This window comes from Cervus elaphus, chromosome X (genome assembly GCF_910594005.1).
Source record: "Cervus elaphus chromosome X, mCerEla1.1, whole genome shotgun sequence".
NCBI lineage: Eukaryota > Metazoa > Chordata > Mammalia > Artiodactyla > Cervidae > Cervus > Cervus elaphus.
The window spans coordinates 31,451,172-31,465,050 of NC_057848.1; the positions used below are offsets into that span (position 1 = coordinate 31,451,172).

Below are 13,879 nucleotides of genomic sequence, written 5' to 3' on the forward strand. Positions count from 1 at the left end.
CATTCCTCTTCTCCCATGGTTAGTGCCTTTATGAGCAGAGCAGGAAAGGAAGAAGCTGGAAGGGAAAGAATAGGTGGTTTGCTGTGGACTTGCACATTTCCAAAAGGAACCCACAAAAGCAGCTCTGGAGGCTAAAGGCATTTATTAGCTCAGACTCAGACTCAAACAGAAAGCAGACTGAATTCCTTCAACCCTTCTTGTTCATATTCCAGCGCTAGTTAGAGAGCAGTATCACAAAGCTGAGGGAAAAATCTTTTTGGACAAATCTGGCTCCCAGCTGCACAGCCTTATGTGAATAGGAGCTTGGCACAGGAGGAAGAGAAAGGCTGTTATTGCAGCTGGCATCCACTGAAGGCATCATGTGGTGAACCCACTTGGCATGGGAAACATCATGCCAATGAATAGCAGCAATTGGAAGAAGAAGGCTTGGGCTGGAGAAGGTGATGGAATGGCCCCAAGAGGGTAGGGTGGCCTGGAAGTCATCTTCTTGGTCCAAGGCAGGCATGTGAGTGCCATGTTCATGGATTCAAGGGACTTGAGAGGTCTGGATTCTAGGTCTGACTACCAAGTGTGTGACCTTGGGATGATCACTTCCTCTTATGGGGCCTGTGTGTCCTTTCCTGTAGTAGAAGAGGATGAATCAGAGGTTGCAGACTGGCAACCTCTGGGCCCTATTTGGCCAGTAAATGCATGTTGGTTGGCCAACCCAGTATTTTGTTTATTTGCTCAGTTTGAAAGCCTTGTTTGTTTTGGCTCTGCAGTTCACCACAGTCCTTACTATCCTCCATGATCTTACCACTACCCACCAGCCCCTCCCAGCTAGTTCCCATATTTCCAGTATCCAGCTGGTTCCTGAAGGCTCCACTGCCTTAGCAACCATGCGATGAGTTATCTCTTTGGGAGTCTTATAACTAATGTGCTGTTATGTCTCCGTAATCAGCCTCTAACATCACCACGGGGCAGGCAGAGAGGACCCTGGGGGGAAAGTAGGGCATTCTCCTGTGAACACAGCCACAAAAGGCAAGTGGCCAAAAAATGAACAAGCGCCACTTAAAGGAATACATGGATGGATTTTCTCAGGGCAGACTTGCCACCCCCATCATCACCCCCAAAGAATGTGGCCTGTTGAACAGCCGTGGCTTTTCCTGGACCTCAATTTGTTTGATCTCTAAATTGACAATATACTTTCCTTGAAAAGTGTACAAGCCTCACAGGATCATGAGCCAGGCTTTGGCCATCGTTCAGCTTTGATTTTTAAAAGAATTATTCTTTTGTGGAAAATGGAACCAAGTTGCAGTTCCTTCCTGTGTGATTAGATAAGTAGTTTCAGGAAAGCATTTCATTTTCTTTCTTCACAAGGACGATATGACAGTGTGGACTTCCCCTAACAGAAAGCCCCTCCACCTATGTGTCTGGCCACTGGCTAGCCTTGGGGACTTTCCTTCTCACACAGCACCCTGAGGCCAGGGCCTTTCCCTTTTAGGTGTCCATTGTTACACCTCTTTAACCTCTGCTTCCATTCCAGACATTTTCAGTATTATTTGTGGGACAACAGAATTTATTAGGCTCACAGTGTGAGGAGCTAGGATCGAAGGGTTGGTGAAGGTCCTTTTTTCAGGGAAGTTACAAGTCTAGGGCCTCATGACTTATTTGCTTATTGATACATGGCCAACCATGAAACTTTTAGTGTGGCTTCTTTTCATGTCCTAGTCTTGACCTAAAACACACTCTCTTGGCCCCCTACTCTTTGTAGAAATAAAGTCTTTCCCCCTAGATCTTCTGGGACTTGCTGCAGGCTGTAGGCAGGACTGATGTTTCTCATTGTGATGTCATAAAGCCTCAATATAAAACAGGCTGACCAACCCCCCAGTCTTCCTGGGAGCAGGGGATGTGGCCAGATACCTAAGCTGCAAAGGGCTTCCTTGATAGACCACAGGCTGCATTCCAGGTAAGAGTCTACAGGGTCACAAATTGTTAATTAGAAAGTAAATAAGGCTAGGCTGGCTAGTGAAATGGAAAGCCGGATATCTTGGATGTCAACTCACTTAAAGGAAATAGACCTTTGACAAGTTGAACTTCCTCCTGCCCCACTTGAATACCTTAGGTTACACTGGCTTACCAGTTTGTAAGTCAAACAAGACCCCTCTGGAGCAAGAGTTTATGATTTCAGTAGGTATGAATGGGCGAATTGACTTATAAATGGCTCTTTCAGGGCACGAAAGAAAGCTAGTTGATGTTAGAGGACCGCAGGAGAGAGACAAGTTGTTTTCTCCTTAAAGATACTCTTTTCTTTGAATTTTCCATCAGACTCTCCCTCTGTGCTTTAGTTTAAAAACTTCCTGGCTGTTTCCCTGAAAGAGAATACATTTGAATTTATGTAGACAATATCTTTTGGTTTTCTGATTGCCTTCCCTGTCTCATTAGCCTGTTAATGTAAAGAATGCTGGACAAGGAAATTGAAGAACTGGGTTCTAGACCCAACTCAGCTGTTAACTTTGTGTGTCTTTTTTAAAGCTCTCTAGGCTTCAATCTCTTCTATAAAGTGAGAAGAGTGAATTAAATGAACCATAAGTCTCTTCTAGTAGATTTTATTAAATATCAATTGCCAGTGGACTAGGGCAATCCCAGTTTATTGATAATGCAAAACAATCACTGGAGTCACAGGCATTTATATTAAACTAACAAAGTGTGTACATAGACTGCGTATTATGAAGGGACCTCGGGATCACCTAATCCAGTGATTCTTAAGCTTTAGTCTATTCATGTCTCATCTTCATGATTTTTTGTCATATTTGTGTATTACCAGCACCAGTAATTGTTTAATGTTTTCTATATTGACATTTGGGGGGGGCCACACTGTGAGGTTTGTGAGATCTTAGTTCCCTGACCAGGGATTGAACCTGGGCCACTCAGCAGTTAAAAGTACTCAGTTCCAACCACTGGAGTGCCAAAGAATTCCCTGACTTGGTTTTTAAAAGTCTTAAAAGCGTCTGCCTTAGTTTCACTGTAAACAATAACATCCATGAGTTCACAGATTTGATGTGTTAGATTTGTCTCTAATACACATTAGATTTTTAAGTTTTCAATTATTTACAACCTAAAATCAACTTATGTGCCTATACTAGGAGAATACATATCATACTTTAGAGAACACTGCTCTGGTTCCTTGTTCAGATATGGAAACTAAAGGTTGAAGAGATTAAATGACTTTTTTTCTTACTGCAAAGCAGGTTGCCATGGAGACATGACCAGCGGCTACCTCTCCCATGTTATAATCAGAGGCCCAGTGTGGCTAAAACCGAGGTCTTATTCCTAGACCAGGCCTTTTTACATCACACTCTGCTGCTCCCATGGTTACCATTATGATTTAATATCCAAGTTCTATAATACAGATGGGACTAGAATCAAGATATTTCTTAAATCTAGTTAATTAAAATAATAATATATAAATCTTTATGACTTTGGGTGGGTCATTAGTCTGTACTTGAGTGCCTGCCTTTATCTGAAAGCATTAATAATTCCATTTCTTCCTCCTGCCATGTGAGGAGAAAGGTAATAGCTACTGTTGACCAAGCACTTCCTAGGCCCTTGACTAAGTGACTTTGCTTCATCCTTATACCACCATTGTGAGGGGATGGGGCCACATGGTTTCTCAGGAGCCTTTCTGCTCTGAAATGTTATTCTTCTAACAAACAGAATGAACTCAGTTTTGCTTACCCAAAAGAATATGTGTGTTCAAAAGGAGCATGAATATTCTTTTAGAGGAATCAGATATTCTAGATAAGCCCACTGGGTAAACTCAAGGCAAAGAAAGTTTGTAAAGTAGAATAAAATGATGGTTTGGTTTCCCCATCAGACACTTGTGTCCTAAACAATGAGTTTCTTTCAGGTAGACTCATTGGGGAGTATCCTGATCTCCTGGCCTAAGCTTAGGTGTTGAATCTTGTCAGCTCTGGCTGCCTACTGTCTACAAGACAGGCATACCTTTGTGCTCTGATGATATCATAGAGCTACTTTGAGCACAAATGAGGTCACAACTGTGTACAGCCTTGAGAGACCTACAGTGTCCCACTGAGCTGAGAAATCTTTGCCACAGGGGTCTTACCAGGGGTGGGAGGGGTGGGGGGATTCTAGTTATCGTCCAAGAAGGAAACATTGGATAGAGAGAACTTCCAAGTAGTTTATCCTAGCCTGAGACATTGTCCAGTTCTCATTTATGTCATTTTCTCTCCTAGATTTACTATTCTGAAGGTGGACAAGCTACAGCCATAGGAAAATTTAAAGATCGCATTGTAGGGTCCAACACTTCAGGTAACGCGTCCATCACCATCTCGCATATGCAGCCAGAAGACAGTGGCATCTACGTCTGTGATGTTAACAACCCCCCTGACTTTTTCGGCAAAAATCAAGGCACCATCAGTGTCAGCGTGTTAGGTATGGACATTTTATTTTCTGCTTTTTCTCGTTTTCAATTTGAATGAGCCAAGGCAGTGAGTTATGGTGCCAATTAAGTCCCAAGGGTGAATATCCTCCCTACTTCTTTTATTACCAGGAAAATAGAGACACACCACACCAATCCAACCCATAGAATAACACTGAAAAATCACTCACAAAACATGTTGAAACAGTTGTCAAAACAAATGGGGCTGCCACCATGACAGATAACAATGGATGACCAAACCTCTTGGGTCCCTATCTCTGAAGGATGCAGTGAGAACAGACAGGACAACCCACAGTCTCACCAAATGATCACTAGCAACTCTTTCAGTGAGAACCTCCAACTGAAGCCAGTCCTACCTGGGGGAGACAACTGTCAACTTTTGACCTCTCCTAAGCCAGCCACAATTCCCACTGTTAAATTATTCTTTTAAATAAAGGCAGAAAGGTCCTTTTCTAAAATATTAATGCTATTTGGAAAAAGGACCAGAGTTGATTCATTTACTTATACACAAATATTCATTCTGTGACATGGAGCAAGTCATATCTGTTCTTCAAATGAATTTGGAGTGGTTCATTTATGCGGTGTTTATTAAGTGCCTGCTTCGGGTCAGGAGCCATGATAGAGGCATGGTTTCTGCTCTTGGGGAAGTTCACAATATTGGTGATTTTTAGGGCTCCTTCCAATCTCTGTCTGAGTTTTGCCCCTGTCTGTATTGCTTAGCAAGTCCTATCTGCAGGCCTTCACACGTATGGACGGGAGGGAGGCAAGGGCTGTCAACCTTCACCCATTACCAAGTTGAGCTAAGGGCTCTCCCACTTCTATGTAACCTCAAGTGGAACTGGTCTAGCCATGGCTGCTCTTGAGCTGTGTACATCCATCCCGGGAAAAAAAGGAACTAGATCAGACAATAATTGAGTAAATTGGAAAAGCCTCAATTGGTAACAAGGTGCACAAGGAGGAGGACTGTCCAGTATTGTCTGAGCTTGCGGCCCAAGTGATGCCAACAAAGAACCAACTCTTTACTGTGAGGCTTGCTACTGCATCTACTCACCTGGAAAAGAGGAAAAGGTAATCAAGAGCTGATTTCTAGGAGCAAGGTAACTCCATCGTGTTCTTATTTTTGCTGCATCCTGTGCTAGGCTTTGGGGGTACAGGGGACAACAAGACACATATCCATAAACCCTTTCCTGGGAGAGTTGATGTTCTGGGTTGGAAGACTAGCCATATACACGGGAGCTAAATGATGTATGCACTGGCCTCAGTGCTAGTCAGTTCACCTTTCTCTGGCCATTTTGAGATGGGGTTGTAATTTCTGCCCAGTCATATTATTACGAGAATCAAATGACATATTGGAGATTCAGTGTTCAAAGAATTTAAGGGATTCAGTTCAGTCACTCAGTCGTGTCCAACTCTTTGCGACCCCATGAATCACAGCACGCCAGGCCTCCCTGTCCATCACCAACTCCCGGAGTTTACTCAAACTCATGCCCATCGAGTCGGTGATGCCATCCAGCCATCTCATCCTCTGTCATCCCCTTCTCCTCCTGCCCCCAATCCCTCCCAGCATCAAGGTCTTTTCCAATGAGTCAACTCTTCGCATGAGGTGGCCAAAGTACTGGAGTTTCAGCTTCAGCATCAGTCCTTCCAATGAACACCCAGGACTGTTTAAGGGATTAGTCCTCTACTATTTTTGTTACTCCCTAGCTCTGGGTTGTCCTTCTGACCAGAAACAACCTAAAGAAGCCAAGCCTCTTTTTATCTGAGCTTGGAATTAGCCCTGAGGTAAAGTTAGACAGGGTAGTTAATATTCTTAAAGTTTAGAGAATTCCTAATGAACTTCCGTAAGAAGTTGAGGGTCATTTCCCTTCTAAGTTTTCCTTTCCCAAGAGTCATGACTTTTCCTTAAGCCTCCAGTATCCAGGCAAGGTAAGAGATGAAAGACTCTGGATTTCTTTGGGAATTCTCAAAATCCCACTTTAATTAATTAGGCTAAGAACAAAGATGTTCTACAAATTTATGCTTTCTGGAAATTTTGAGACTGATAATTTTCTCTAAAAATTGCAGAGGCTGTTGGCAGCTCTCAAATTCTATTGCACATGAGTGCCTGTTCTGTCTGCCCTGACTGAGGGGTGGGGCATGGTGGGGGCAAGCATGTGCGTGCTAAGTCACTTCAGTCGTGTCCAATTCTTTGTGACCCTATGGCCTGTAACTCACCAGGCTCCTCTGTCCATGGGATTCTCCAGACAAGAATACTGGAGTGGGTTACACTGCCCTCCTCCAGGGGATCTTCCCAAGCCAGGGATCAAACCCACGACTCTTAACGTCTCCTGCATTAGCAGGCATGTTCTTTATCACTAGTGCCACCTGAGAAGCCCAGGCAAGCATGTGAGGGAGACCAAGAGAGAGAGGTATTGACATTTCCTTAAATATTGCTCTTCCTAGCAATGCATCTTTCAGAAACTTTTGTAACCCAGTGGTAGACACAAACCCCATGCACTCACTTATTCATGCATATATTCATTTGGCACACCCTGAACAGATGTTCAGTCACTGTGATAGGCAGTGGAGATGGAAAGATGTAAAAGATAGGCTCCCAGCCCTCCTAAAGTTCTAAGTATGTAGTGGGGGAGGCAGATGTATCACATAAGCTTATAGTGGAGGGAGGAGAGGTAAGCTGGGAGATCACAGGGGAAACTGGAGAAGGCTTCCTGGAGAAAGTGACTTCTGCAGTGAATGTTGAAGGATATGTAAGAGCATGTCAGGCAGAAGAGGGGCTGAGGTGGCAGGGTGCAGTTTAGGTGAAGGAAGCAGCAATGCGCAAAGGACCAGGTGGTTTGCATGATCATTCATCTGAAAGACTTCCATTAGGTATGACAGCCTTGGAAAATGAATCTCTGAAAAATACCCAGAAGAAATTTGAATAATTATTTTGTATGCATTTGGAATGAGCATCATCTTCCTTCTGCAACTTGGCACGTAAAAAGAAAATGATGAATTTAGGAAGGTTTGAGAACACACTGAAACATTTTCATTTATTTTCTGAGGTGAGCCTCTTCTTCCCACCACAATTCTATTGAAAGCAATAAAGCTAAATGGTAGATCAGTGGCTTTGCCAGTAAAAATCCAAGTTCTGTCGGGGACTATAACTGGATGAAATGTCAATTCAATCCTGAATCAGTAGTTTTAGAAAGTGTATGGGTTTGGGATTTGGTTCAAAGTGATTCACTGAGTGTTTGGTTAATAAAAACAAAAGGAGAAAAATGTGTTCAGAAAAATATCTGGGTTTGATTCTGGGCTCAAGAAATGAATGCAAGTCATTCCAGGTTTTGGTCCATAATTAGTTCAAGTCCTGGGGTCTGGCTTTGTGATGAAACACCCCCATTTAATTTTCTGTTCAAATTATTCTGTTCCACTGTAAAAGCTATAAAATTCACCATGTTTTTTAAAAGGCAGTATCTTTAAAAAAAAAAAGGCAGTATCTAAATCTAGTGATAGTTGGATTTCTGGTTAAATAGCCTAGTTTATTTAGGATAGGCAAATCCAAAGAGTTGTCTGCAGCTAAGGGATCAATACCAGGAAAGAGAGAATAAAGAGCTAAACAGAAAAATACTCCTTTTAATTAAAAGATACCTGTTCAAAAGAAGGGATTGTACAATAGGCAATTGGTTTAAGAAGATATGGTACATATATACAATGGAATATTACTGAGCCATAAAAAGAGTGAAATACTGCTGGTTCCAGCAACGTGGACGGACCTAGAGGATATTATGCTTAGTGAAATAAGTCCAACAGAGAAAGACAAATACTGTATCTCACTTATATGTGGAATCTGAAAAATAGTACAAATGAATATATATGCAAAACAGACTCACAGACATAGAAAACAAACTGATGGCTATCAAAGGGAAGAGTGAAGGGGGAGGGACAGATTAGGAGTATGGGATTAACAGCTTCAAAATACTATATATAAAATAGATATGCAATAAGGATATACTGTATAACACAGAAGGAATCTATACCCATTGGAGAAGGAAATGGCAACCCACTCCAGTACCCTTGCCTCCATGGACTGAGGAGCCTGGTAGGCTAGAGTCCATGGGGTCGCAAAGAGTCGGACATGACTGAGCGACTTCACAGGATCTTGTAATAACCTATAATGGAATAAAAATCTGCGAAAATACTTAATTACTATATTGTGTACCCAAAACTATAACACAATATTGCAAATCAAGTATACTATAATTTTAAAAAAGAGGGGATGGTGAAATTTTCAAACAGCTATAGCTGTATCTGTTTTTCTGCTCATATGTATAGTGGGTTAGTGTCCGAGACTGGAAGGTTGTCAGTTGCAATGTCAGAAATGTGACCGCAGTGTTTACTCCTGCCTGTGGGCAACAGCAATTCCATGTGTAAGATACTATATGCATGATTTTATTTGTATAAACACAATATATTTGGATTAGCTGGAGGTCAGATAATTTCTTGTGCACATTTTACAGATGAATTAACTGAGGCTTGGCTATGTTAGGTTACTTGCCTAAATACATCTGGTGTAAAGCTGCAGACCCAGGGTTCAGTGTGGACTCAGATCTGTGCTCTTAACTGCTGCCTCCCAAGTAAGAGTCAGAGAGCTGGGTAGTCCGGAGCATTTACAGCCTAAGCCTAAGGGAGAGAATCTATGCCTTTGGAGTGTCTTATATCTAAATTAATATAAGGCAGGTGAATGGGAAAATATTGATTCAGATCCTTATCTGCATGTCAGACTGAGGTTATAATAAGCTGTGAGCAGTAAGACGAGTGGCAAGAATCAGATTTTCAGCTTCCCACAGGACTTATCCGTAAGCATAGAAACTCAGCATATCCCAAACTGACCTCATCTTTGCCCCTTCCTCCTCCTCACTCCTTCCCCAAACACCTGTTCCTCTCCTTGACTTCTTTATCTCAGGGGGTGGCAAGATGGTGTACCCAGCTGTCCAAATCAGAAACTTGGGAGTCATCACTGAGCCCACCCTCTTCCTCATGCCACATATCCAAGCCCTCTGGACTTCTTAATACCTCTTAACTCTGTTTCCTCCCCTTCCTTGCCTCATGCACTCCCGGAGTCAGAACAGTTCAGTTAGAATGATCATTGTGCTTCCGCACCTACTTAAATTCCTTCTGTGAACCTGCTGCTCTCAGGATAAAAAACGTGAAACACAAAGCCCCTGAAGCTCTGGTCTCCATTGCTCTCTAGCCTAATCTCTTACCACTCCCCCCACCCCATTTCAAAACTGTGTAAGAGGCACTTTTGAATTTCTGGTGCCTAGTTCAGTGTTGGGCATACAGGAGGCACTCAAGTAAATGCTAGTGGCATGAAGGATGAAACAAGATTTCAGTGCCTTGTGGCACACCCCTCCCCCACAATGGGTTTCCCCTCCCAATGAGGGACACGGGCAAATTCAAACCTTCCATTGTGTGTCACCACCAGGAGAATTTATGCCAAAAAATAACTCACAAAGGAAAAGAAAAATATGGCATTAATAAGACAATTTTGGGGAGAAAAAATTAGCTATCTCAAAGTGTTTAATGTTCTCTTTTCCTTTAAAACCATGCTTCCAAAATATAACCTCTGTTCCTAGTTTAATGTTTGTTTACATTTGACTGTTTTAATAATGGCATATTTTAAGACACAATGTGGAAATTCATGGTTATGAATCTGAGGAAGAGTCAGATGGAAGAGATGCTACTAGATGGCCCAGTGACGAGAGAGGTCTTTGCACCTGAAGTGCTCTACTGCCATCTGGTGGTACAACTAGAAAACTGTCAAAACAAGTTTTTTTAAGATTTAAAAAAAAGTGTTCATAGTCTCCAAAATGAGAGTGAGGAAGTGGTACAGACTGCAATTCATCATACCTGATTTCTTACTCTTTGTCATTGTCTTACAGTCAAACCTTCTAAGCCCTTCTGCAGCATCCAAGGAATAGCAGAAACTGGCCATCCTATATCTCTTACTTGCCTTTCGGTGCTTGGAACACCTTCCCCTGTGTACTACTGGTATAAACTTGAAGGAAGAAACATCGTCCCAGTGAAAGAAAACTTCAGTAAGTATATATCTTTGCTGCACCTGGCAAGGCCTGGTGTGTGGGCTTGGTTGACAGCATGTATATGTGACTGGCTGCTCGTCCTTAGAGCTCAGTCCTCTGTTTTTTTGGGAGGGAAATGTACAAAGAATGTCAGCCTGTCATCAAAATGATTGTCCTCTGGTCTTCTCCCCAGCTTCTAGAAGTCAAGACCATTTTTGGCTTGGAGGTAGCGGGTATGGAGAAAATAGGCATGGTCCCAGATGGGAGTCCTCAGGGGTCTAGTTGATCCATCTCCAGAAAGGGAGGCCAATCTGAGGAAGTGGGTGGGCATTGGATGGTCTGCTTCATTCCCATGATCTGTACCCATATACAAGATTTCAAAACATTATTTCCTGATATTGACAGACCCAGCCACCGGGATTTTGTTTATTGGAAACCTGACCAGTTTTGAACAAGGTTATTACCAGTGCACCGCTATTAACATCCTTGGCAATAGTTCCTGTGAAATTGACCTAACTACTTCATGTAAGTGGATTATATAACTTTTAACAGTGTCTCCTTAAGTATCCTGTGCCTGCCAATCAAGTCACTTAGAATTCTTGGTTAGTCCTTCCTGACTCTGGAGATTTTGGTGCTTTATTTATAGAATGATACAATGGACAACCATCCTAATATCTAATGCTTATATAATACTTCATATATGTAGAGTTCTAGGGCTTTCCACGGTCCCAGCCTATACAAGGAACTATCCCACTATATGAATGCCCTGAATATTTCCCACTGGTCACAGATTCACGGGATGGGGCAGACACTGTGCTCCATTTTACTAACCAGCTGCTTGTATCCTCCAGATCCAGGAACTGGAATCATTGTTGGGGCCTTTGTGGGGACCCTGATAGGTGTCATCATTATCATCTCTGTGGTGTGGTTCGTGAGGCGTAAGGTAAAGGCGAAGGGGAAGGAAAGGAAGAGGAATTCTAAAACCACCACAGAACTCGAGTAAGACCTTACTTCTGCTGCCTTTCCTTGAATAGACATGTCTCAGGCCTATCTCTCTCAGTCAGCTCTTCCTAAGCACGCCTCTTAGCATAAGATAGAGGGCCATCTCTCTGCTCGCTCTCGTTGCTTTTATGAAAGAGTGGTGATGGTTATCACGTACTGGGTACTGTGTGCCAGACTCTGTTCTAAGCAATTTTATGTATATCAACTCATTTAACGGTGACAACAGTCCTTTTAGGGCTAAGAAAATGTTACAATATATTCATCTACTTGTCTTTCTATGAACAGCAAATAAAATACAATTTTTAATATTATTTTTTATGGAACAAGGGGTCAATAGACACAAAACTGCTGACAGCCCAAGCTCTTGCCCACTCTATTCTTCCTCATCAAATGTATATCACACGTTCATTTGTTCTTCCCTCCATTTCTGCGCTTCCACAACTATGTATTGGGTACCAACCAAGTGCCAAGTATTGTGCTAGATGGAGTGGGTGCTAGAGAGGCATTGGAGCCATGGATTTGGCCCCCAACGATCCTGTTAGATCTTTATACCCTTTCCTCCTGATGTGAGTTTTCCTGCCTCTTAAACACTGGTTTGTTTCTCTTGACAGTTAAGACCTAACCATTCTGTACCCTAAATGGAGACCCATGGTCTGACAGTGAGTCAGACTATCAGAAATCACAGGGGTTTGGGACCTATGGTCACTGAGGCTACAGAGCCTATGGCTCCACATGAGATGTCAGACCCTAACTCGTTCTTGCCTGGGCCTTCTTCCCACAGACCAATGACAAAGATAAACCAAAGAACAGAGGGTGAGACAATGCCACATGATGATGTCATCCAACTCGAAGCCGCCCTTCCGTCTTCCACCCATGAGACTGAGCCTGATGCCACCCTGGGGCCAGATCATGAGCCTGTCCCCGAGCCTGAGCCTGCCTTGCAGCCTACTGCGGAGCCACCCTCTGGGCCTGAGCTTGTCCCCATGTCTGAGCTCGAGATCCAGCTGGAGCCGGAGCCTGCGCCCCAGCAGGAGCCCCAGCCCTTGATTGTAGATGAGCCATTTTCTGATGAGGAGAAGGGGGAGATTAAGCCATAGGCCAGTGGCCTGAGTACAGTGTTCATCACCAAGGAATCCATTAGTGGCATGTGGAATTGAGTTGACCTAACTAATTTCCCACCACCTGCCTCCATTCTGGCCAACCCTCTTCTAACATGGAGCTCTTACTATCAATCCAGAATAGACAGATCAAGATAACTACTAAATAAATGCAAGGGTTCCTGCATTACCAGTCTAGAGGACTTAATTTCACTAACCTGTAAACACAATTAATGACAAGTGATTTTGAACTCATTGAAGGTGTTTTGCCACAACACCTGTGTCTTATTTCAGAAATCTTGTTTCTCTATTTTTAGCTATTCTTTGGCATTCCACATGCACACATGACAAGGTGCCATTAACTGGATTCAATATTATTTCTTGGATTTGCTGTTATCAGAGCTTCCCTATTCATTTTCACATTGATCACTAAGAATTCACCAGCAATAATCTCATAGATTGGGGAGAAAATCCTTAAAATTCCAGAGAAGAAAGGGTACATATTAATTGGTACATAGCATTTAAAACTAGGTCTTAAAATTAATGCTTCATTTATCATATTAGATTTCCCAGGGAACCACTGTGCTATCCAATATCTGAGCACAGCAAAATTTTAAAGTAAATTAACTTTTTAAACGCAAAATAATGTATGGGCAAACAATTCCAAATACAACTTCCCTTCAATGAATACAAAATGTTGATATCACAGGTAATGTACTATTTAGCTTTGAATGCGCTATTATGTTGTCGCACTGTCTGATGCTATCTCTACTTTGGAAGGGCCAAACTAAATGAACACTTAAGATCTATCTTAGATAATCTGAACACATTAACTGTTTTACTGTTGGGATATTTCACATTAACAAAGAGATATAATTCTTGTGTAAATGCTAACTATTAACTAAAATGCATTCATATCACCTTGTCACCGGCTAAAAAGCTTTTCTTTTGATTATATTTATCAACACTCCACTTTGAATAAATTTACAGGTAGACTTTTTCATTTGTGTAATCAGATTTTAAATCTTCTTTTAAGTAATACTCAATAAAAATCTTACTTTAATGAGCCTAAGGTAAATCTTTTATGAATAATTTTATTGGTTTTAACTTTATGTATAATAAACTGCACCTATTTCAAGTGTTTTGATGTGTTTTGACAGATGTATACACCCACAAATGCCTGCATACATGCTCAGTTGTTTCAGTCATGTCTGACTCTTTGCCACCCCATGGACAGAGGAGCCTGGCTGCCCGCCAGGGATTTCCCAGGCAAGAAT

General features: G+C 42.2%; 1 protein-coding gene across 1 annotated transcript in view; it reads left to right on the plus strand.

Moving 5' to 3' along the window:
- The window catches only part of VSIG1 (V-set and immunoglobulin domain containing 1), a 31,500-nt gene extending 17,835 nt beyond the window's left edge, over nt 1-13,665 (plus strand). The window contains exons 3-7 of the mRNA XM_043897709.1: nt 4,236-4,434; nt 10,366-10,521; nt 10,909-11,028; nt 11,355-11,502; nt 12,287-13,665. Of these exons, the coding sequence (XP_043753644.1) occupies nt 4,236-4,434; nt 10,366-10,521; nt 10,909-11,028; nt 11,355-11,502; nt 12,287-12,602 (939 nt within the window). The 3' untranslated portion in view covers nt 12,603-13,665. The remainder of the gene's footprint in view (nt 1-4,235; nt 4,435-10,365; nt 10,522-10,908; nt 11,029-11,354; nt 11,503-12,286) is intronic.
- Nucleotides 13,666-13,879: the final 214 nt, after the last annotated feature.